At 37.7% G+C, this 22,379-nt stretch overlaps 1 protein-coding gene across 3 annotated transcripts in view; it reads left to right on the top strand.

Annotated features, from left to right (window-relative positions):
• BCKDHB (branched chain keto acid dehydrogenase E1 subunit beta) overlaps positions 1-22,379 on the top strand; it is a 40,055-nt gene that overhangs the window by 1,156 nt on the left and 16,520 nt on the right. For 2 of the 3 annotated variants that reach the window (XM_081904913.1, XM_081904915.1), the window contains exons 2-9: positions 1,754-1,831; positions 2,283-2,351; positions 4,300-4,433; positions 5,203-5,358; positions 6,753-6,861; positions 12,192-12,289; positions 13,122-13,232; positions 17,088-17,174. In XM_081904913.1, the coding sequence (XP_081761039.1) occupies positions 1,754-1,831; positions 2,283-2,351; positions 4,300-4,433; positions 5,203-5,358; positions 6,753-6,861; positions 12,192-12,289; positions 13,122-13,232; positions 17,088-17,174 (842 nt within the window). Of the gene's footprint in view, positions 1-1,753; positions 1,832-2,282; positions 2,352-4,299; positions 4,434-5,202; positions 5,359-6,752; positions 6,862-12,191; positions 12,290-13,121; positions 13,233-17,087; positions 17,175-21,073; positions 22,215-22,379 lie in introns of those variants that run through there. The other variant, XM_081904914.1, reaches the window with a different exon arrangement.

The following is a 22,379-nucleotide window of genomic DNA, read 5'->3' as shown; positions in this document are numbered from 1 at the left end:
TACCTCAGTTTACGAACAGTACTGTTTACAAACTATTAGGTTAACGAACTCCACAAACCCGAAAGTAGTGTCCTAGTTTGCGAATTTTATATTGGACTACGAATGGAAGCCGAACAGTGAAAGGGCACCGGTGGAGGGAGGCCTCATTAGGGAAAGCGTGCCTCAGTTTAAGAACGGGTTTGGTTTAAGAACGGACTTCCGGAACGGATTCAGTTCGTAAACCGAGGTACCACTGTATATGTAAACGATGGTACTACTAGAACTCTGTGACACCAGCCTGCCATGATTTATCTGTACAGAAGATTTTTAAAACTCAAAAGTTTACATACGCTGAAATGAATTCTTGGAGATGTGACCTGTGCTACTTTATAGTTCGTACATGAGGTCACTTCGTGAAGAGAAATTGTGTCAGTCAGGCTTCAGAACTATAATGATTTTGTACTTTAGGGTGCAGAGATAGACAGTTACACCTGTTGAGTAATTCCACTTCCTTGCTTCCTAAATACCATTGAACAGCTGGCGGTGGAAGAATGCTAAAAGGATAGCCTATTATGAGTGCATCCAAAAGTGTGTGTGTGTGTGTGTGTGTGTGTGTATATATATATATATATAATGTTACATAATGTCTACATTCACATGAACTAAGGCAAACAATTGGGTACTTCTCTAGAAGAGCTGTTGTAGGGCATGGTATCTACATATAGTATTTCAGTGTAGAAAAATGACCCCAGTGATTTCTGCTATAAATTATGCTGATGGCCTATTATCTTCATTGGTTTGCTAGTCTCGGTACTGAACGATCACCCCTATGTGATATAACTATGCTGTGCACAAGGCTTGACTACTTCTGTGTATGGCTAGGTGAGAACATTAGGGGTTGAGACATTTCATTATTCCAAATACCTGCTTTATCTGTTTCTTATATTTCAATAAGAAACAGGAATAGCTCATTTCAATTCTGTACAATATTTTCCCCAGTATTTTTTCTAGTTGATAATAATAGGATTTACAATTCAGTTTTCCATAAGGTCCCAGAGTGGAGTATATACATTTTAATGTTACAATTAAAATAATTAGATAAAATTTCAATTGAAACAGTGCGAAACCAGTTCAACCAGCAACATCCAAATATTACAGTATACCGCAGAGGGGAATTAGCACTATGTATTATTCAGTCATCCCCCATTCCCCATCTTAAGCTGTTACTGAAAAGTACAATGATTAAAAAACATAATCCTATCCATGTTTACTCAGATGTAATCCTATTTAATTAATTGTAGCTTACTCCAATGTAAGTGGGGTTAGGATTGCAACCTTAGTATGTAGGCAAGGGTATTCAACAAAACTGAGCCCCCCAAAGATTATTCATGGTGAATGTGTCTTAAAATTTCATTATTCAGCTTTTGGATTAAATAGCAATAGCAGAAGCTATTTAATGTACAAGAAAGACAATTAACTATTGATGAGTGGTGAACATTTAATACTTGATGTGTTTCATTTCACCTTATGAAGTGCTCAACTACAATCAATAGCACAGAAAGTGATAGCTAACAAGAACTCTTAACCCTTATTGCATGGACCCTTTATGAAGTTATAGGTAGTGAAATGAACTGTGAATAGCTGAAGGCACTGGGGTCATGGAAAATCTTGTAGATTGGAAATATATCATGCTGTCTCTGTGGATTGGAACCCAATAATTCAGGTATTTGTATTTAACCGTTCTCTTGTCTAACTTATTGGTCTCTTTGCACAGGCCAGACACAGAAAATGAACCTTTTCCAGTCCATTACAAGTGCCTTGGATAATGCCTTGTCGAAAGATCCAACAGCAGGTATAGTTTTATATCTAAAATTATGTCTATGGAGGTTCTTTTGTTAGAAGCCCTTTTTATTGAATACACACTCTTAAACTAAATCTGAATTAAGGTAAAACTTGTATGTAAATACGAATTAATTTGAGATTTATGTAGCACAAGAACATAGTAGAATTCTACAAAAATTAAGCAGTGACTTTGATCTGTTAGAAACTATTCAGAACCACGATATGGTAATAAGTTTGATAGGACCAGCCATAATCTCACAAAGTAAGCAATAGGCCTGGTGGTAGCTATACATCCTGCTACTGTGCAGCCAGAGTTTTGATTATATTGAATAATATAATGCAAAGTATGCAAAGGGTCAGGTTGAACTTGAGATTCCTTTTAATTACTAATCATTATTAACTAAGAATCATTTTGTATTCTTGAGCAATTATTTACTTAATTCCTTGTTGTACACTTGCAGTAATATTTGGTGAAGATGTATCCTTTGGGGGAGTCTTTAGGTGCACTCTTGGCTTGAGAGACAAATATGGTGAGTTTACAACTTATATGATTCATTTGCCAGATCCAGTTACAGATAGGTAGCCGTGTTGGTCTGCCATAGTCAAAACAAAAAAAAATTCCTTCCAGTAGCACCTTAAAGACCAACTAAGTTAGTTCTTGTTATGAGCTTTCGTGTGCATGCACACTTCTTCAGATACACCTGAGCTTTCTGAAGAATCTGAAGAAGTGTGCATGCAAACGAAAGCTCATACCAATAACTAACTTAGTTGGTCTTTAAGGTGCTACTGGAAGGATTTTTTTTTTATTTGCCAGATCGTTGTTTCTCTTCCTGTTCACATTAACTATTCTATCTATCTATCAATCATCTATCTATCTATCTATCTATCTATCTATCTATCATCTATCATCTATCATCTATATCTATCTATCTATGGTATATTATATATATATATATAGAGAGAGAGGTTATATGTTTGATTCCACTTGAGAAATTGTTATTTCCTTCTTGTAAAGATGATCAGAGCAGCCAATGCAGGCAGCTATTTCCAAAGTTTAAAAATGGGCTAACAGCACAGTCCTATAATGTCTATTTAGAAGTAAGCCTGGTGGAGGTAAGAAGGATTTACCTCTAGGAAAGTGGGTCCTGTATAGAATTACAGCCTAGTTCACCTTGGTTTTGAAGGTTACTAAAACTGAATGATTTTTAGGCTCTTTGACAGTTATGCAGGATGTGCAGAACTATTAATATTCTGCACCAAGGAATCCCATATTTAGCATTTGAAAACATAGCAAATTTTCATTTAATGTCAAGCTTTGTTAGAACAGTGCATTCATTTGTTCTAGATTGTGCTTCTGACATGAGATGGTTTTATTTGGGGTCTGTGGTATACGCTGATAGAGCTCAGCAATTCAATTTGCCCAACAAGGGGGAAAGACTGCAGTTGCAAGAAACAACATTTTACACGTTGATATATCAAGAACTACTATAACATTTTGCAAATGAAACAAGTAGGTTAAGATTTGTTATTAATGACGTCTGACGTGGGGTGGTTTTTTATGTTGTGGTACGTGGGGAAATAGAGATCTGCACACTTCTATTTTAAACTGGCTTTAGATCTACCAGTGAAATGCACTGTGTGGGAAACTTACTCTGGTTGCTGCTAGTGAGAACATGGCTGTTGTTGTTGTTGTTTAGTCGTTTAGTCAGAGCACGCCAGGCACTTCTGTCTTCCACTGCCTCCCGCAGTTTGGTCAGACTCATGTTTGTAGCTTCGAGAACACTGGCTAGTAGAACATGGCTGGTAGTGTGCATTCCACTGCACTTTTGGCAGGGGCTTCTGGGACAGCACATCTCCTTTCACACTGTTAGAGCCCAGTGGAACCTCTCCCAATCCTAACCCCTGCAACATGGATTAGTGGTTAGGGTTGCTCTGATCACAAATATATTGCAACTGCAACATTAATAAACAGTTACTAGTGTAGGTGTTACTTTCCTTACCCTTACACAAGTTTCTTTGTCTGCATATTAGTAGTATATATTGTAACAATGGCCCCTTTTAACACAAGGTATATTTGTAGCTATGCTTGCATAAAACTAAAGTGATTCATATGGTAACATTTCATAAATATATCAAACTATGTTTTTAGGTGTCCACTTACACATGATACATTAAATGTTTATAGATGAGTAAATTTAGCTTGGGTTTGATAAGAAACCACACCAAATAAAATATTGAACATATTTCAAAACAAACAAAAGTTACTGGAGAAAAGCTCTGTGGCTTCAGACTTTCCCATCATTGTTCTCTCACATCACTACTTCTGACAGTAGCTTTTAGTAAAAAAGTTATTGTCACTTTGTAGGCTCCTGAATTCCACTAAGTAGCTTGTACTCTGAGAAGTATCTTTTGCATCTGCGCATCTACCCTATATTCTTATTTTAAAAGGTTTATTAAGAGAAACTCTTATTTTTGTAGGTAAAGACAGAGTGTTCAATACTCCTTTATGCGAACAAGGAATTGTAGGATTTGGCATTGGAGTTGCAGTAACTGGTGCTACAGCCATTGCAGAAATTCAGTTTGCTGACTATATCTACCCTGCCTTTGATCAGGTTGGTGCATAATCTAAGATGCTGAAAATAAGAATAACAGTTTATTGTTATTTTTCCTTAAAGTAATGAAAAGCTGAACAGAAATGGGATTGGACATGAGGGAGGCTGAAGCAGAATGTCAATATGACTGCACTAGGTGGGGATGCTGATAAGGTTGTGGCACTTTGCATGTTACACGAAGCACCAAAATTGTATGTGTGAATGCAGTGGTGCCTGTGCTTGCTCTTCATCCTTCTAACATGCAAGAAGAAGAAGAAAATTTACAGCTCTCCTGAGGGCAGATAGTACGCCTGTATCTCCTTAGAGGGGAAATGTATGAGTCCCCTTGCAGACATTTCAAAAAGTGGTGGAAAGTAGAGGTGTGAATGCAATTTTGGTGCTACTTCTTGCTGCTGCTTGTAATGTGAGGCAGCCCTCAGTGAAAAAGTATTGGAGCTAGGCTAAAAACTGAACATTTGTATTTAGCTTTGACTTCAGCTGTTGCATACTTGATAAAATGTACTTTGTTACAGAAATAATAAAGAGCAACACATAAGGGTAATTTGTAGGAATCAGATGCTAGAAATCTGTGTTACATCTGTAGCTGGCTCAAGGAAGTGTGTTGCAAAGCAAAGACAATGATGTAAAAATTTATTAGCATTTGGTTTTAAGATTTGGGGTGTCTGTTCCTGCTTAATATTGTACAATGGAACATGAACGATCAAAATGCATAGTATGTGTGTGCCTGAGTACATTCAAGATTAATTAAATAAATGTATCTTCCCCTCAGATTGTTAATGAGGCGGCAAAGTATCGGTATCGCTCGGGAAATCTCTTTGATTGTGGAAGCCTCACTATACGAGCCCCTTGGGGTTGTGTGGGTCATGGTGCATTATATCACTCTCAAAGCCCTGAAGCCTTTTTTGCTCATTGTCCAGGACTAAAGGTATGGTAATTGGATAAATGGATTTTATTATAATTGGTGTGGATTTACCATTACGGTAGCTATTCCTCATGGGAGGCTCTCTGTGACTTAAGTAATTGCCATGTTACCTAGTGAATGAATCTGGTGATGTTTGCAGATGGACTCTGTAGATTCCCTTTTCTGTTAACATGTTTTGACATGTTAACTAATTTTTCACATGGTTCCTTTATGTATAAGGATCACTACTAATGTGGTAGCAGAGTACTGTGAGGACTTCACCACCCCAAAATTAAATGCTAAAATTAAAGTAAAACCAAACATTTGAATTCAGCTTGAGTCTTCATTGAAGAACGAAGTGCTACCCTATCAAATATGCATTAAAAAGTTGCAGTTCACAGTCAGAGGACTTGTGTTTGCAGTTATTGCTGGAATGTATAACTTCAGACTGAAAGTAGGGGATCACTTCTTTGTATGATTAAGCTGTTTATACTTCACACAGAAACGAGCATGGTTTAGAGAAGAACTTATGAAATCTCTTGGGAAATCTTTAGGAACTATCAGCTGGGAACCTTTTGCCAGCATGGCTACTTGAGTAGAGTCCCTTTATTACTCTCAGGTTTGAAGAGTGATGATTAGAGCTGCCTTTAATAAACTCGTAACAGATCAAATACCAGTGTACTTGAATCAAACAGAATTGTCAGAAGACAATTACACTGTCAGTCGAATGGTATTGCTTTTGAACAAGTGCCACAATCAGAATTTCAATTGATATTTAGGGCAGACTGCATTGGCCTGAGTTTAGCTTCTGATGTGCCTTAGTGTTTTGCCCTCAATTTATTGGGGCAAGTAGCAGATAAAGTGTGTAGGTACAGCAGTGTCACTGGATAATATTTTGAGGATTATATTCAAGCCTGTTCTAAAAGCAATGCAAGATAGGCATACCGTGATGGTTCAGTACTGTGCTTCTGAGGCTCTTTTTGTAAGTTTGTTCAATCTTGGTTTGTTCCACTGTAGTTTGTGCCACACCAGTTTTAATTGCTACTGAAGCAAGCCAGTTTAAAATGTAGCTTGAGCCATTAGTCTTCTTTGAAGAAAACCATAGAGAGACTGTTTGTGTTGTTGATTTGTATATACCTGATAACTACTCTGAACTCTGACCAGATGTGGATTTTTTTATTCTATAATGTGCTCCTATTTCAGAAAAAATGCATTGGATGCAGTGGTCACAGTAGAGAGCTGTAGGCTCTTTCAGGTATTTCTGAGCTAGTTTTGATGATTGAATAATGGTAGTTATTAAACTTTGAATAGAAATAGTAGTATAAGAAGGGGATAGGTATGCTATGTTGCTTCTGTAATTAGCCTCTTAATAAGCGAAGTATTTTGTTTTGTAGATTTTCTTATTCTATCTTTTCCAGGTTGTTGTTCCAAGAGGTCCTGTAGAAGCCAAAGGACTATTGCTATCATGCATAGAAGATAAAAACCCTTGTATATTCTTTGAACCTAAAATACTGTACAGAGCAGCAGGTAAAGGCTTTTATGCACAACATAAAAATAAGTGAATGAAGATGATGTTCTGTATAGGCATATAAGGAAGCATGGTCTATTTGAGCAGCCAGCTTAAATTACTCATTTCCTTATTTTGTTTATCGAACATTTGCTTGGATATGAAGAAATAGATTATTTAAAGCATACTCCTGTGTGTTTATTCATATAAAAGAATACTGTGTTGAGTCCTGATGGTGGTGGTGCACAGATAGCTTGATATTGTTTGTTTAAGATCTTTGAAAGAAAGATTTCCTGCCTGACAGCTATGGATTTGCCTCCCTTATCTTATTAATAGGCTGAAGGTTGCCTGACCAGCTGGAAGGTAGCCTTTTATTAATGACTGAAGAATGAAATAGGACTATTTCACTGTTAAGGGTATTTTGCTATAAAAATGGCCCAGGGTATCTGTTTAAAGAGGTTTAAGTTGGCCATAGTAGTTTGAGCTTGTTTCAAACTTTATAGATTTCTCATTCAGCTATATCTGCAATTAATGGAAACATTCAATTTCTTTATCACAGCTGTCTTAGAAGAAGTGAGGTGAACAGTGAGCATAAGCTGCAACTTGCTGTGGCTCATCCTTATAACTCTAAACTATGGCTTAGTATTATATGTGAACTGGGCCTGTATCTGTTAAAGCGTTTGCTCGAGTGCTGAATCAATGTTCTCTTATTTATCAAAGGAACAATTCATTTAGTACAAACAGTCAAGAAAGAACTTGGGTCTTAATATATGTATCATGTGGGGGGAGGCTCTCAATTTTCAGTTAGGCTAGAAATGGAGGTTTTGGGCTATTTTCAAGGCAGACTATTCAGGTGTGATCCAGCTTCTTGCCCTGCATACATACACCTTTGGCTTTAGGTAGTCTTCCTGCTAGCATTTTTTTTAATGTTTGTTTTTACTCTAGTTTAATGCACCATCAAATCTAATGCTCCATCAAATCTAATGTGCACCTCAATTTTCAGAACCTTGAAACCCCAAAAAGTATTTGCTAGCAAATGTAAATGTGCCATCAAATCTAATGCGCGCCTTAATTTTCACACTGTAATTTGGCCAAAAAAGGTGAACATTAGATTTGAGTAAATACAGTAATATACAAAAGAGTTGAAATTTTCACGTTTTCATGATGAAAGGGTAAAATAGTACATATTTCCTGTTGTTGAAAATATTGATGTGCCAAAAATAAGAGAGAGAAGGAAATAAGCTATTTGTCTTTTTATTAGGTGCATAATTTATAATATTGGTGAAAAAATACACTTTTGTACCTTTGAACAAGGTTTTTAGTTTAATTTTTAGCAAGACTTGTCAGTGTGCATTGTCTTGTAAAAATATTGATGCAGGAGGAAGCAATGCAAAGTATTATGGTGAATAAAGAAGTCAGTTATTTTAATAATAGCAACATTTTAAAACTGCTTTATTCAAAATATAAGAATTGTTTTAAACAAAACATAAATTTTACATAGAGGTGTTTGGTTTGTTTATTTTTAAACTATATTTGCTAGTGAATCAAGTGCACATAGTGGTAATTCATAGGAAACAATGAGTCACCTTGACATTATCAGGTTTAAGTATCTTGTGGAGAGAGTATTCTTATAGCTTATGACCTTTTCAGTTTCATTTAATTCTATCATATATGACATGAGTGGTGCAGAAATGATTTGCATCAGTGGTTGTTATAGTGACATGGCAGGTAAGATGGGAAAAACTAGCTTGTTTTTAATCAGCGTTTAAAATGCCCTGTCACAAAGACGTGTTTTTCTATTGCAATTAATTGTAAATAAAATCAAACAATAGCACTGCCAAATGCATGACTTCGGATTTATGAATATTCATAGAATGTTAGTTGGAGGAAGCTTTGCAGGTGAGAAATAATCATGCTAATAACAATTAACAATAATAAAAAGGAGCCCAGGGCAGTAAAGAACAAAGCTGCGAAACAATGCAATTAAAAATAAAATAAAAACATAATCCAAAGCACCTGGAAATCTTTTTTTTATAAAGCAGTCTTGTATCCTCACAGCTAATAATTACAAGTTTGATGTGGACAACATCTTTCAGTTATAAAATGCTTGAGTGAACAGGAACATTTTGAACTTTCTCTTGAATGTTAATAATGAGGGAGATAGGCACACATCACCGAGGAGGGCATTCTGCAACCGGAAGCTGCCATTAGTTCTGTGCAAAGGGTGATTAACTTAACAGTGCTGGGTTGAAAGGGACATTAAATGCTAATTAACTTGTCATTTCTGATATATCAACACAAGTTACTCACTCCATAGCTGCAGGATGTTCGTAAGGGGTTTCTGACCAAATATGACATAGAGCCAGGCGACTAATCTGTCACTAGCGGGGAAAGGGGGCAATGTTTCCCAGGAAATGCAAATTTAGACTTAATCCAGTTACTGGTGGAAAATGTTTGCCAGAGGATGTCCTCAGAGCCAAACAAGAGCATATGCTTGCATTAGATATGGCAAAGGTTCTGAGGGCTAATGAGGCTTGTGGTCTATTAAAATAAGCCATTCCTTGCACAGGTACTGCACAGTTATTTCCGTGGGAGAAGATTTGGCTTAAACCACAGTTTTTTTTCTGATTCCTTTGCCATTGCACTGCACTCATACCTCAGAGTAAAGCTAACATAGTCACATCATTCCAGGGCATGTGCAAAGTTCCAGCTGAGCCAAGCATTTTGGTAATGCTAGATAACTGGTTCCATTGATTTTTATTGTTAATAAAGTTCTAATTTCCAGCTGAAATTAGACCTCATGTTACAATAGCTATTTAAAAATCACAGGATTGTCATTATGCAAACTTTGGCCTTTGCAGTGGGAGACTTGGGTTCCAACAATTATAGCTACATGAAATTAATTGGATGGCTTTTGGTGAATCATACACTCTCAACCTAGCTTACCTAAGACCAGAGATTCTCAACATTTCTAGCTCCAGGGTCTTCTTGAGATGGCTGAAAGTAACTGAAGCCCACAAGTCACAGTATGGTGGCAGATGGAGGCAGAGTGTTGCATAAACCCGAAATTACTGATATCATTTTCTATACGCTTCTGTCTAACCCATATTTGAAAACTATTATATCCTATACCACAATGTTTTTCTTAGACAACGAGCACCACAGCCCAGCTCTCCTCAAGCTAAGTAATGAATATTTGCTTTGGAGGTATTGTGACCAGTGGTGGAGCTTCAGGCTCCAGCACCAGGGAACGGAGAGCAGGTGGGGGCGGGGCGCCCAGCGCGGGTGGGGGGGGCTAGCCGTGATGGCACCCTGCCGGGATCGCGCTGCCGGGGCCGGTGCGCTCTCCCCCCAACTCCTCTTCCTCCACCAGTGATTGTGACTCAGCCCACACTTTTTAGGCAGAATATGCTGATCCAAAATGATGAAGAAAATAAATAAATAAATAAATAAATAAATAATAAATAATAAATAAATAAATAAATAAATAAATAAATAAGCAAGCAAGCAAGCAAGCAAGCAATTTCCCCACTTTTACCCTGAGTTTAGGCATTTCCTGTAAATCCTTCTCCCATTCTCCTTTTATACTTGTACCATTCTGCTCCCCACCTTCAAATTGCCGGTTTCTGGAAGTAAGCATAGATTATGCTGTATTGAACTTGTTTGTAGATCTTGACATCACAACAACAATTTGTGGTCATGGGGAAGGAGACGTACGCAGGCCTGGGACTCGCTGTGGCTTGTTCACGTGATGTCTGAATGTGGCAACTATCTACAAACTTATTAACTTATCTCTGCAGTCATGTGGCTTAGAAATTTGCTTCTTCTGTTGTTCAATGAAAGTACAGATACTTAGGAAACTGAATTCTGTGGTCATTCTGGAATTTTCTGAAATCCCACGAAGGTAGAGCCTACATGATGGTAACAGAATTTATGATTTAATCAGTGTACTTATCCCTTCAAGGAAAAGAAGCTGGTACAGCCAATTTAGAGCAGGTGATAACTTGTGGTTGCAGGACTATAGCATTTCAGAGTTGCTGCCAAATATGAGGTTTTGAAGAAGCAGTGTGTAAAAGGGCCTCATTGTCCAAAGGGAAAAATACTTCTGCAGCTTGAATAGAAGCATACAAGGAAAGATTGACAATTATTTTCAGAATAATTTACTATATAGCTGTGTGTTATTCTGTGGGTTGCTAGAGTGACTAAAATTACACCTGGAAACTATAATTGAAAATGCCCAGGCTGGAATAATTACTTCACTAGTATTATATAACTAAGAGCAGATGTCATTGTTAGTGGGAAAATAGTGTGAAAGAGCATTTACATCTAAAATTACCAGCATTCGCATATGAGCACTGATATATTTAGGCTCTCTTTTGATTTCTTTGGTCTTTCACTGTATTGAGTTAAGCTAATGAGGTAAATGGGAATCATTTAAAGCTAGAGAAAGTAGCTTATTTTATTTTAGCAGAAGGTTTGGCTGAGAATGGTCAATAATATCGAATGACGCAACATATTTCAATGAAAATGTGAATGTCACAGACTCCTGGCTGTTCTTTGCAGCAATAGAAAGCCGCTGCTGAGGACTGGGGGGCCCTTGGGAATGGATGTGATTTGGCAGGAGGCTGCAGACGGGGAGTTGGGCATTGGTAGAAATAGCCATTTGGATCCAAGCCTGTATCTTTCAGTGCAATTCCCAATCCATAGCTGTTCCTTAGAAATTACAGTGTTGCTATTGTGGAATTAACCTGTAAATAAACTACAAATGAAAACATACAACAATGTGTTTTTTTTGTTTTTGCTTCTGATAATTGTTTCAAATTGTTAAAAGAATGGATACTGGTACTGGAAATTTTGTTGTTGAGAAATTCATGTTTTTTGGTAGAGAGCCATATAGCAGCATTAACCTAGTGGCTCATTACGTGATGACTTTTGTTAAGTCTTGTTTTCTAAACTTTTAATATACCATGTATAGAATCAGGCAAGCAGAGACCTCCCTTTGCTCTTGGGGGTGCCTTGCCACTGTGCAGCCTGTATCTCCTGGAACTTCTTGCAGCCTCAGCCTCACCTGTTCAGTTTACATTCTTGGGTGCTTTGTCATATGCACCTGCTATTAATTAATTTCAAAAGATTTATATATTGCTTGATTGTAATAAAACCTCAAAGTGGTTATGTAACTCGGGTCATTGAATCTTGACTATGGGAAAACAGTTCTCTTTCGTACTCCCAAGGTATGTTCAACTAACACAAAACCATGAGTAACACAATGCAAATTTTAAACCATTAGTGTTCAGCATGTGACTGTTTAGCAGCTGGAGAATCTAACCTACATTGCTTTGCATTTATTCAGTGGAGCAAGTCCCTGTGGAGCCATACTACATTCCACTCTCTCAAGCAGAAGTCCTTCAGAATGGAAGTGATGTTACACTGGTGGCCTGGGGTACGCAGGCAAGTAAGACTCTGATGGGTTTTTAAAGAGAAATTATGCTATATTATCTCCTGGGAAAATGTTCTTTGAAATGCCCTCCAGATGAAGTGGACTACAACTCCCATGATCCCTGGCCATTGGCTATGCAGACTAGGGATCACAGTAATCTAGTACATGTCATCCAGACTTAATGGCACATTCCTAACTCCCACCCCTTGCCAGTGGGGCTTGGTGAAGCCCCTGCCACATCCGCAGCCCTGCTGCTCATTTGAGGGACAGCAGAAATTGGGAGTAGGGAGAAGGAAGACAGGATGATTGGGTCCAATGCTGTTGTGTGATGGCTGTGGGACCAGCCTTGAATGCCCTGTTTTAGGCCTTTTCGTTGACTCCTGTCCATGTGTTCAGTGACTGGTAGGTTGAGCCAGGAGAGCTGGGTGGTGCAATGCCTCCACCTAATCCAACTCCTCCCTTTTCCCAGCATAAGGTGGGTTTGGACTACTCTGTGTGGAGGTTCCAATGGAAGCAGTGCGAAAAGTTCATCATGACTTAAGTCCCATTTATTTCAGTGGGATCTTAGGGCAGCTAACTATGGCTCCAATCCACAGTCTTTATCTAACAAGTGAAACTTAAATACTTCAGTGCATTGTAGGAACCTTTAAATTAAACACATATAGCATCAATTCTGTTTTTATTTTTGAAAAAATATATATTTCTGAGTGAGGCTGTCGTGCTAAGATAAGTGCAGTATGCATGTTGTGAAATATTCAAAAGCACTCTCTAAGTGTTGCTGAAATGAAATTTCAGTAGCCTGCATATCTAATATACTATTGCACGTTTTCACCCAATATTTAGGTTCATGTTATTAAAGAGGTAGCAGTTATGGCTCAAGAAAAGCTTGGTGTGTCCTGTGAAGTAATTGATCTGAAGACTATTCTGCCTTGGGATGCAGAGACTATATGCAAGGTAGGTACATATGGCACATTAGCGCATTCAAGCATTTGAGTTATTTTCTCATATCGTAGGTCTTTGTGGAATGACCACCACTAGAGGCCTCTATTAGTTCAAGTTAAAACTGAGTTTTGGCACTGTTTTACTGACTACCATACTGTGAAGACAGAATTTCAGCTTGTTCCAAAATAATTTTGAAAGTCTAATCTATACTGTTCAGTCATATGAGATTGTGTAAAATATTGGGGTACGTTAGCTTCTTAGGTAGAGATGGGTAGTTGGAAGGCTACCTGGAAAACATGATGGTTAAAATCAGGGGAGTGGTACCTGTATTCACAGTACTGACTTGAAGAGAAATCTGTAATCTATTTTCTGAAATCCATTATGTGTATTTTTTTCTTTATAATTTTTAAAAGAGCTTTTTCCTTCTTTAGAACTTTTAGAATAACTGGCTAATAATGGGGCTTGTTGGGGGAGGGGTACTGCCTCTGGTGGGGGACATGTTATGCTCCTTCTGGGGTAGTTTGTCCACTTTTGGTCCCCACCCTGCACTTGTGCTTCCTAGAAGTGGCAGCATGCGACAGTGTGCACACCCTGGGGGAAAACTTTGATTGACCTGCTAGACCAGGTAAAGGTAGGTGATGGGCTTAGTTTTAAAATGCATCCTTATCTTGTCATTCATTCCTTCTGAAGCTTTGAACATTTGGAGAATGAGTGTGACCTTGTCAAATGTGGGACACCCTCTCCCTCGTTCCAGTGATGAGTAAAGTTTCATTTATTGATTATATTTTACTTTAAAATGTGTGTGTTGCCTCTCCAAATGCTTGAGAACGCATAAAAAGAAAACATTTATAAAAATTATTTCAAGATACAACAATGAAATGCAGTATCGGGAGCTTTGGGGTTGGTGTAGCATAGAAGCAGAGAAGGATAGCTTTGTCTCCTTCACTTCCAGCTTTTCTGTCTTGTTTGCCCAAGTACAGGACTGTTTACTTCTGCTACTAATTGCCGGACCCTTCTCCAGCTGCTGCTATGCACTTCTAAAGAGTAATTAAACATGTGGTGTTTTTTCTTTTTAAAATACTTTTGTACTGCACACATATTACACATTTCTCAAGTGAGGAATGTTGACAACAGCAGCTGCATGTGCCCTAGTTGTCAGTAAATAATTAAATTCTCATCATTAATTTTGCTAATTCAGATGGTTTTTCATGCATTTTTTTTTGTTATTTTCCCCATTTAAAGCTTCCTCTTTCAACACTGGTAGATTCCTCTTTTTGTAAATGTTCTTGAGTTCCTGTAACAAGTAAAATCAGGACCACCTGCTTTAATGGCACCACAATTAAACTCAAGATTCCTAATGACATTTTGGGAAATTTGAAGAGAGAACTTAGTGAAATTTGGACTTTTGTACTAGGAACCAAGAATGTTCTAGCAAAATAAGGCGTGATATCCTGCAGCAACATACAAGAAGGACTACAAAGCAATGAAAATGGAGCACAAAGAATGCAATTTTAAAATAAAATGTCAGCCGTTGCTAATCAGGTTCTCTTCAGATATTTTGGGCCATAACTCCAATGTTAACTGCAAGATTGCACCAGATTTAATTACTTGAAAAGACTGTCCTCCATGCCTCGCAAGCGCTTGACAGCCCTGTGCTGTGCGGAATTGGAGAACAGTCAGTGGTGGAAATCTAACACGCAACGTTATTTGAACTCTCATTATTTCCATAAACTAGAGGAGATTATATCCACAGACAAACGCCAATTAAGGGATTGGTGCCAAGTGATCAAATCCTCTAAATCAGGCATTTCCAACTCAGAAGAGATTGTGATCTGCTCCCAGTATAAAAAAACTGGCAGTGATCTACCCATTGTGATTGGAGGGAGGAGGAGCGTGGGTGGGGTGGGTGGATTGCCCAGAGTTGTTGAGCTTTTTGGGGGAAGGAATGCACAGAGTATTTTAGCTTCCCCCCATAATTTTGTACACAATAACAATCCCGTGATCTACCAGGATCAGCCAGGGATTAGACATCCCTGCTCTAAATGCTCTCCTTGGTTCCTCCTAAAAACAGTCCATTTTAGAGCCAGTTACCTGTCAAATCTCTGGCCAGCCTCGCTTAGATTCACTTTTACTGAGCTACGTTTTCAAGCTATACACTCCGCTGTCCTAAACGGACAATATAACAGGGTACTATTCGAAGACAGACTCTGTATATGTGGGCAACCGCAGATGGAAGACATCTTGCAATATTTTCTATATTGCCCACTATACATTGGACTGAGGAGGCGATTTATCACCTTACCATCCGTACAGGAAAAATGTCTCTTCCCAGCAGAGAAGATCCTATGACTTCTTAGTGAAGTAAACACTTCAGTGACTCATAAAATTTGCTTTGGCTGCCAAAAAGATCACAATGAAGACCCTGGACAATATAGCAGTGAACTGTAAGGGAGCTGCAAATATCTAAATAGAGACATTTATTTGTGGTGCGACACCTCTTTTGCTTGTATTTATTTTTGATTCAGATTTGTCCTGGCCAATGGCTAGTACAATAAAGTTAATTGGATTGGATTGGACTACAACTCCCATCAATCTAGGTAACATAGCCAATGATTGGGGGTGATGGAAGGCTGATATATGTGATAGGAAGTGCCAGAAAGCAGTAGATTTCTGTCATGTGTGCACAGCAGAATTAATGTGAATGTCTCACATTAGATATCATGCTGCAATCTATACCAAGTTTCCAGGCAGTACGCCCCACTGAATTAATAGGATTGAACTGTTAATGCAGGGCATATTGTCTTGATGAATGGCCCTCATAGAGCCAAGCAATTCTCTAGAAATCACTTGGGTTTGAATGTAGGACTATTAAGGGTTATCTTTTTGTATTCAGCATCTAAAGAATTTTGGCTTGCATTTAAACTAATGATATCACGTCAGTGCTTTGTATTTGGAGACAGTCCTTTCAGTTTATGTATAGCTGTGCCATACATCCCCTCCTCCCTAACTAATTCTTGATACAGGGTAGATTTATTTTGTAGCTTCCTCTGTAGCTTTTAGCAAATGGAAAGGAATCCAGGAACCTTTGGTTTTCCTGACTGTCTTTTTGTCTAATGACAGTAAAAGCCAATGTTTGCCATTGAAACGGTCTCCCTTGGGAGGTTGTGGACTCTCCTTCATTGGAGGTTTTTAAGCAGAGGTTGGATGGCCATCTGTCATGGATGCTTTCATTGAGATTCCTGCATCACAGGGGGCTGCGCAAGATGAACATCAGGGTCCCTTCCAACTCGACAATTCTATCATTCTATCACTGAGCTGGAACACAGCATGCAGTTAATAGATACAGCTTTTATGGTAGTTTGATAAACCCAGCAAAATCTGTGGAGTTTCTGTGAAAACTTTTGTGGCTTTCTGAGGAAATCCCAGCCCTATACCTGCTGCTGTCATGTTCCTTAATCACGAACGAATAAGGCAACAAGAATGTCAGTTCTTGGTTGCAAAGAGATCATTTGCTTCTGAACTAGTAAAATGTTGGACACTCGTAACTGTGATAACTGCAGTCTTTTAAAAAAGTAATTTGGAACTTTTAACTTGTTCATTGATTTACTGGTGTTAATAGAAGATTAAGACTGATCCATTGCATGGATGAATCTGCAGGGTTTTTCACTCTGTATTGCATTAAATTCTTGTAGCAATTACTGTTGTTACATTTCTTATAGAATTTTAACTGTTGCTGGATAAACTTTGGATATTTTAGAGCAACAATTTAGCTTTTCTGCAAGTATGCTTATTAAAACATGAAATTGCATGTTCTATTTATACTATGCATCTGAAAGATCATTGTTTTAAATTATTTTATCTTTGCAGTCGGTGGCAAAGACTGGACGGTTGCTGATTAGCCATGAAGCCCCTATTACAGGAGGCTTTGCGTCAGAAATTAGTTCAACGGTTCAGGTAATCTGTTTTTAAGTACCAGAAGATTATTTTCTAGAAGGATATTTATAGTGTTAAGAATGACATACTCAAAAATATAATTAAGATGTTACAGTTCTCTTGTGCATGTTAATTTTCCATCATTTTGGGAGTTGAGTGCTGCCTTGTGGTTGAAGGAAGAATTGTTGTACAAACAGGGAAATCTCAGTGTTCCAAGCCATCAGTCTCGTTGTGGTTGCATCTCAGTACTATGCTTCTTTATTGGCTTTCAGGCTTGTGTTTTCTGCTTTACTTCATTTGTGTCTTCTGTAGTGCCCATGTATCTCCTTGAGTCCTCTAGTTTTCTTTTGTCTTTATCAAAGACAAATTTTTATGGAATTTTGCTTGAGGATTAATTTTGTAGTGGTTGTAGCGAAACAGTAACATAGGTACACTTACAACTAAGTGGTGACTAGTAAATCTCTAGAACAGTCATGTATAGTACAGCTAAACATTTGGAAGAAATGGGCACTGATGTGTGAAAATGGGGTTCTCTTGAGTCTTGACTTGTTAAGGGTATACAGGGAAGTTTAGAAGTTTCAGAAAGCAGAAGAAAGACTGTGCCACAACTGTGTTTTTCACAGCTGATTTTATTTTACAGTGGTGATTATGTTGTTACTTAAGTTTATCCTTTTCAAAACTCAAGATAAAACTTGCCTATCCTGAAAAATTCTGATTTTGTTCATATTTGAAAATAGAGTATATTATTTAAACAGAGCAATTTATGACAGCTTGTTTTGAAAATATTGGTTTCATGATTCTTTTCATATAAACTGGAAACCCATTGTACCCATTTTCATTTGGTACAGAGTTTAATGCCCTTGAATTTCTACTCTGTATTACTTTATTCATCCCCCCTTTCAGTAATTTTTATATATGCATTTTATTAAAAAATGACAACTGCAAGAGTGGGCAAAAGCTTTATAATTGAATATAAAAGCCTTTCTCCCCCTTCCTTTGTTGTCATTGTCATTTTTAATAAATTCCATATGTAAAATCAGATTTTCTGTCATGTGATTTATGAAATATATTGTAGGAGAACGTTAGTTTAGGCACACAAAATATCCAGCTTTATTATTAATTTCTAACACATATTCACTTCACAGTGAATGTATTTTTTAAAGTGTTTGACACATCTGTATCGTGAAAAGAAAGCAAAAATCCAACACCCCCCCAATCAATATTTTGCTGGATGAAATGCATAGTAGGAATGCCAAAAATCTCAGGATTGGAGTTGGCTTTTACTTTTGCACATGGAAGTAATAAAACTTAAATAAAGGGAGTCCAATTGCAGTAGAAAAATTCTATTTTCATATCATTCATCCTAACTGTGTGGCTAGAAGAAACTGAATAACAATATGCAGGTTACCATAAGAGTATTAGCATGCATCACTTGGGGGGTACTTCTGGATCTGTTACTGTCGCTTGAGGCTCAAGTCTCCTTGATTCCACAGACTTCCTTCTATAATTTGCACCCCTGTCTGGACAGGAACAGCCTAACTTCTGTTGTTTACACTCTGGCAACTCTAGGCTAAATTACTGCAATGCATTAACACATGTGGCTGGGTGCCTTTGAAGACTGTTCAGAAACTACAGCTGGTCCTGAATTCAGCGGCCAGATTGTTGACTGGTGCAAGGTGGTCTGACAATATTTTCAGTCTTAGTTCAAAGTGCTGGTTTTGACCTATGCTGTTCAGGATCCTAATAACTCAAGACTGTCTCTCCCCACATGAACCAACCCAAAACTTGCGCTCATCATCCAAGGCCCTTCATCCTGTGCCTCCTCTGAGGGAGGTTCAGAGGATGTCAGCATACCTTTACAGTGGTGGCTCCCTGCTTATGAAACTCTTTCTCCAGGGAGGCAATCCTGGCATCATCATTTCTTACTTTTAGGCACCAGACCTTTGTTTTTTTAATTTATCTGATGTCTCTCTCAGTAGGCGAGATACTTTAGTTCTGCCTTTTAATTTTTCCTCTGTTTTTAATATGTGTAAGTTAAATAATAATCATTACTATTAATAATTTTGCATCTTATGGCAGTGTACACACACAACAGCATGGTGTCAGCATGGATCTTAAATAAAAGAGAGAGTTACATTGCAATCCCGGGCATGTTAACTTTAAGTCATGCTGATTTCAGCAGAGCTTGCTCCTAGAAAAGTAGGTATAGATTGAAGCCTGAGTTATCAAACTTATCTTTTGCATTGATGTAATCCTGAAGGAAGATTTAAAATCTTTTAATGCATATCCTAGCGTTTAATGAAGATGGTGTATGGATTGCCTGCTAGTGGTGACTTATTCCTGGAACTATAAATGTAGTTTTATTTAAATAGACTTTGTTCTGTTAAAATGAAAATGGAACAGAGATGAATTACACCTGCCACACTGATGCTCATCTTTAATTTTGAGAGCCATAAGTTCTGTGTATTGAGAATTGAGCTCCAGGAATTTCCAGCAGGGACCAATAGTATGATTTGTGAAAAACTATTGAGCCTACCTTTTACTTTTCTTGCTCACCAGAGTCAATTCATGTGAGTATTGCCTGGAAAGTGTGGCTTTTAGATAATGAGCCTTCTGTCACTACAGGTTGCAACAAAAGTAGAAATAAACATTTTTTAAAAGTTTGCTTTCCCGATCCAAAGCTTTATCTAAGTGGAAGCAGGGAAACAATTTGTTTGCACAATTATCTGGTATGTTGCATCACAGAAACATCCGTAAGCTGTTAGAGCTTCAAATGCAAAAGCTAAGAGCTTGTGTCTTTTTTGTCTATGTGAACAGCCCTAGTCTTTCCTTTTATACACTCACATGGTGAAAAATAATGTCTGAACTAGTGGAATGCAATTAGTAATGAGACATACTTCCTGCTTTCCTGGTTATCTTTCCTGGTGTATTGGCAGTAAGACTTCATGTAGCGCAAAGTTTACTGGGGGTGGAAGGATGCTGCCTGGGCATAATATTTTATATCAAGACTTTGCTGATCATGATGTTGCTTTTAACAAATTATGAAAGCGTTTGATAACCTCTCACCCTAAAAGTGTTTCTAAAAGAGTGGCTGTTGGTGGTATCTACCTGTCACAGAGTTGGACATCTGTTTTATGCTAGCATGATAAGGAGATAGTTATTGCTAATCATCAGAGGTTCCCAGCTCCTTTTATTTAGTATTATTTATATAGAGCATTTGGACCACATTCTTCAACCAAAAAGGCTCCCAGAGCGGCTTACATGAAATCAGAACAAGACCCTCCCTAGCTGCAGGCTTAGACTGAAACAAACAAACAAACAAATAGCATACAGAGGAAAAGGGACAAGGAGGGAAGATGAAAATAAAACTCAAAACCCAGGCACCAAATTATAGACAGCTGCTCGTATATTGACCAGCTTCTTGCATACTGTAGGGTTGCCATATTTCAAAAAAAGTTGTTGAGCTTTTTGTTTAGACCCCAAAATTGTTGGGCTTTTTGGTGGAAACCTTTCCCTAAAATAGTCATTTTAAGCTTTTTGACCTGTTTCTGCTGCTTTTTCCAGCGCATTGCCATACACCCTGTCATTTTGTCATTTTGGCAAAATTTCATCAGATTCCATTTTTACACCTAAAGGCCAGGACATGCTAGGAATTTTCCTGGCGTATGCCAAGCCTAGCATACTTCAGAAGCTGGAGGTGCCTGATGAAATGACTGCCTCTAGATGAAACATGAGGGAAAAGAGGCCCGATGGAGCTGGCCTGCCACAGCAGAGTCAATGGATTGAGCTCTGCTACTCAGCAGACCTGGAGCCGCTTGAAACACATTAAATTTCCTAAAATCTCATTCTGTAAAACAGGGCCAGATACTTGGGATTTGCCATACAGCTAATTTTCTGTTTTGCTCTTTAATCTTCTGCAGTTCAGCTGGCAATAATCACAACTTCTAAAAGATTGTCACAGTTCCATAGATCACAGTATAAGATAGTGTCCTTGGGTTGTTGGACAAAATTAATGAACTGTAAAGCAATAAAAGAGGCCTGCGGAATGGAGTAGAAGCCAAATGGAAAAGAAAAGGAAGAAAGGTGAAAAGGGTGGCCTGGGGGATGATGATAAGCAAGAAGAATTGAGCTATATAAAAAGAAAGCATCGATAACATGGGCTCTGATTCAGATGACTACAAAAAGGCGTTTCGTTAAGAAAAGCATTTTGCTAAAATTCCCTTGTGTCGAACTACAGTTAGCGTGGCAAGATGCATCTATTTAAAAAAAATAAAAATTCTGACAGCTACCTTTCCTGAGATTTACTTTCTATGTTTTGATTATGCATGGAGTAAGACAGTCTTTGTGGGGCCACATGAGGGTTTTTGTGTGTCATGTTAGCATAAAGTCTGCATAATGATGTGAACCACCCACCCACCCCTCTTCTACCATTAGTATTGGGATACAGATTGTTATTGGCTATTGAATAGATCAATAGAGTGTAACTTGTGAAATGTGGGCCATTTTTACTGAAAATTTATTTCCATTTTGGGATGTTCAGTTTGCCGTAGATATTTATCTGCTTGAGGCAAAATGATTGTCATAGTAGTACATTTATATTTACTGACTGTGATTTATAACTCAATATATGCCTGCCAAAGCAGAACTGGAATAAATATGGAACTTTTGTTTTAATGAGTTTCTTTCCTTTAGTGGGTTTAGCACATGCCTCTGTTCAACTGTTAATGTTCACTCTCCTAAAATGTGTTTTGGGTTATACTTGTTATTTAGTATATAGTTGCAGCTGCAAAAATATATTTGTAATTCAAACCAATATGGTTGGAAATACGGGCCTAAACTTAAATTTAACCTACATAAATTATAACATGCTTGCTTGAAATACCATTAATTCAAAGCATAATGGGAAAAGGACCAGGATAACTCTTAAATAATGAGGGATTCTCATGAATAAAGTGAACCTTTGGAAAGTTTTTGTAGAATTTTTCTGAAACTTAGAAAGATTTTTTCAATATTATATTTTGTTAGAATTTAACCAATAAAAGGAACTTCATTGAAAAAGCACATCAGACTATGCAACTTATGTTTTATGAACTGGTGTAGTTTCCTTTTTTGTTCCAAAGATACATTAAAGTTTGGATGCATCAGCATTTTCAACAAGTTTATAAACTGAATGATAATTTGGGATCAGAGAGACATATGGATTCTTTAGTATACATTCACGTCCTA

The sequence above is a fragment of the Podarcis melisellensis genome, assembly GCF_964234715.1.
Source record: "Podarcis melisellensis genome assembly, chromosome: 3".
In the NCBI taxonomy this organism is placed as follows: domain Eukaryota; kingdom Metazoa; phylum Chordata; class Lepidosauria; order Squamata; family Lacertidae; genus Podarcis; species Podarcis melisellensis.
Note: the sequence above shows the minus strand (reverse complement) of the source record. Positions and strands in the feature narration are given on the sequence as shown.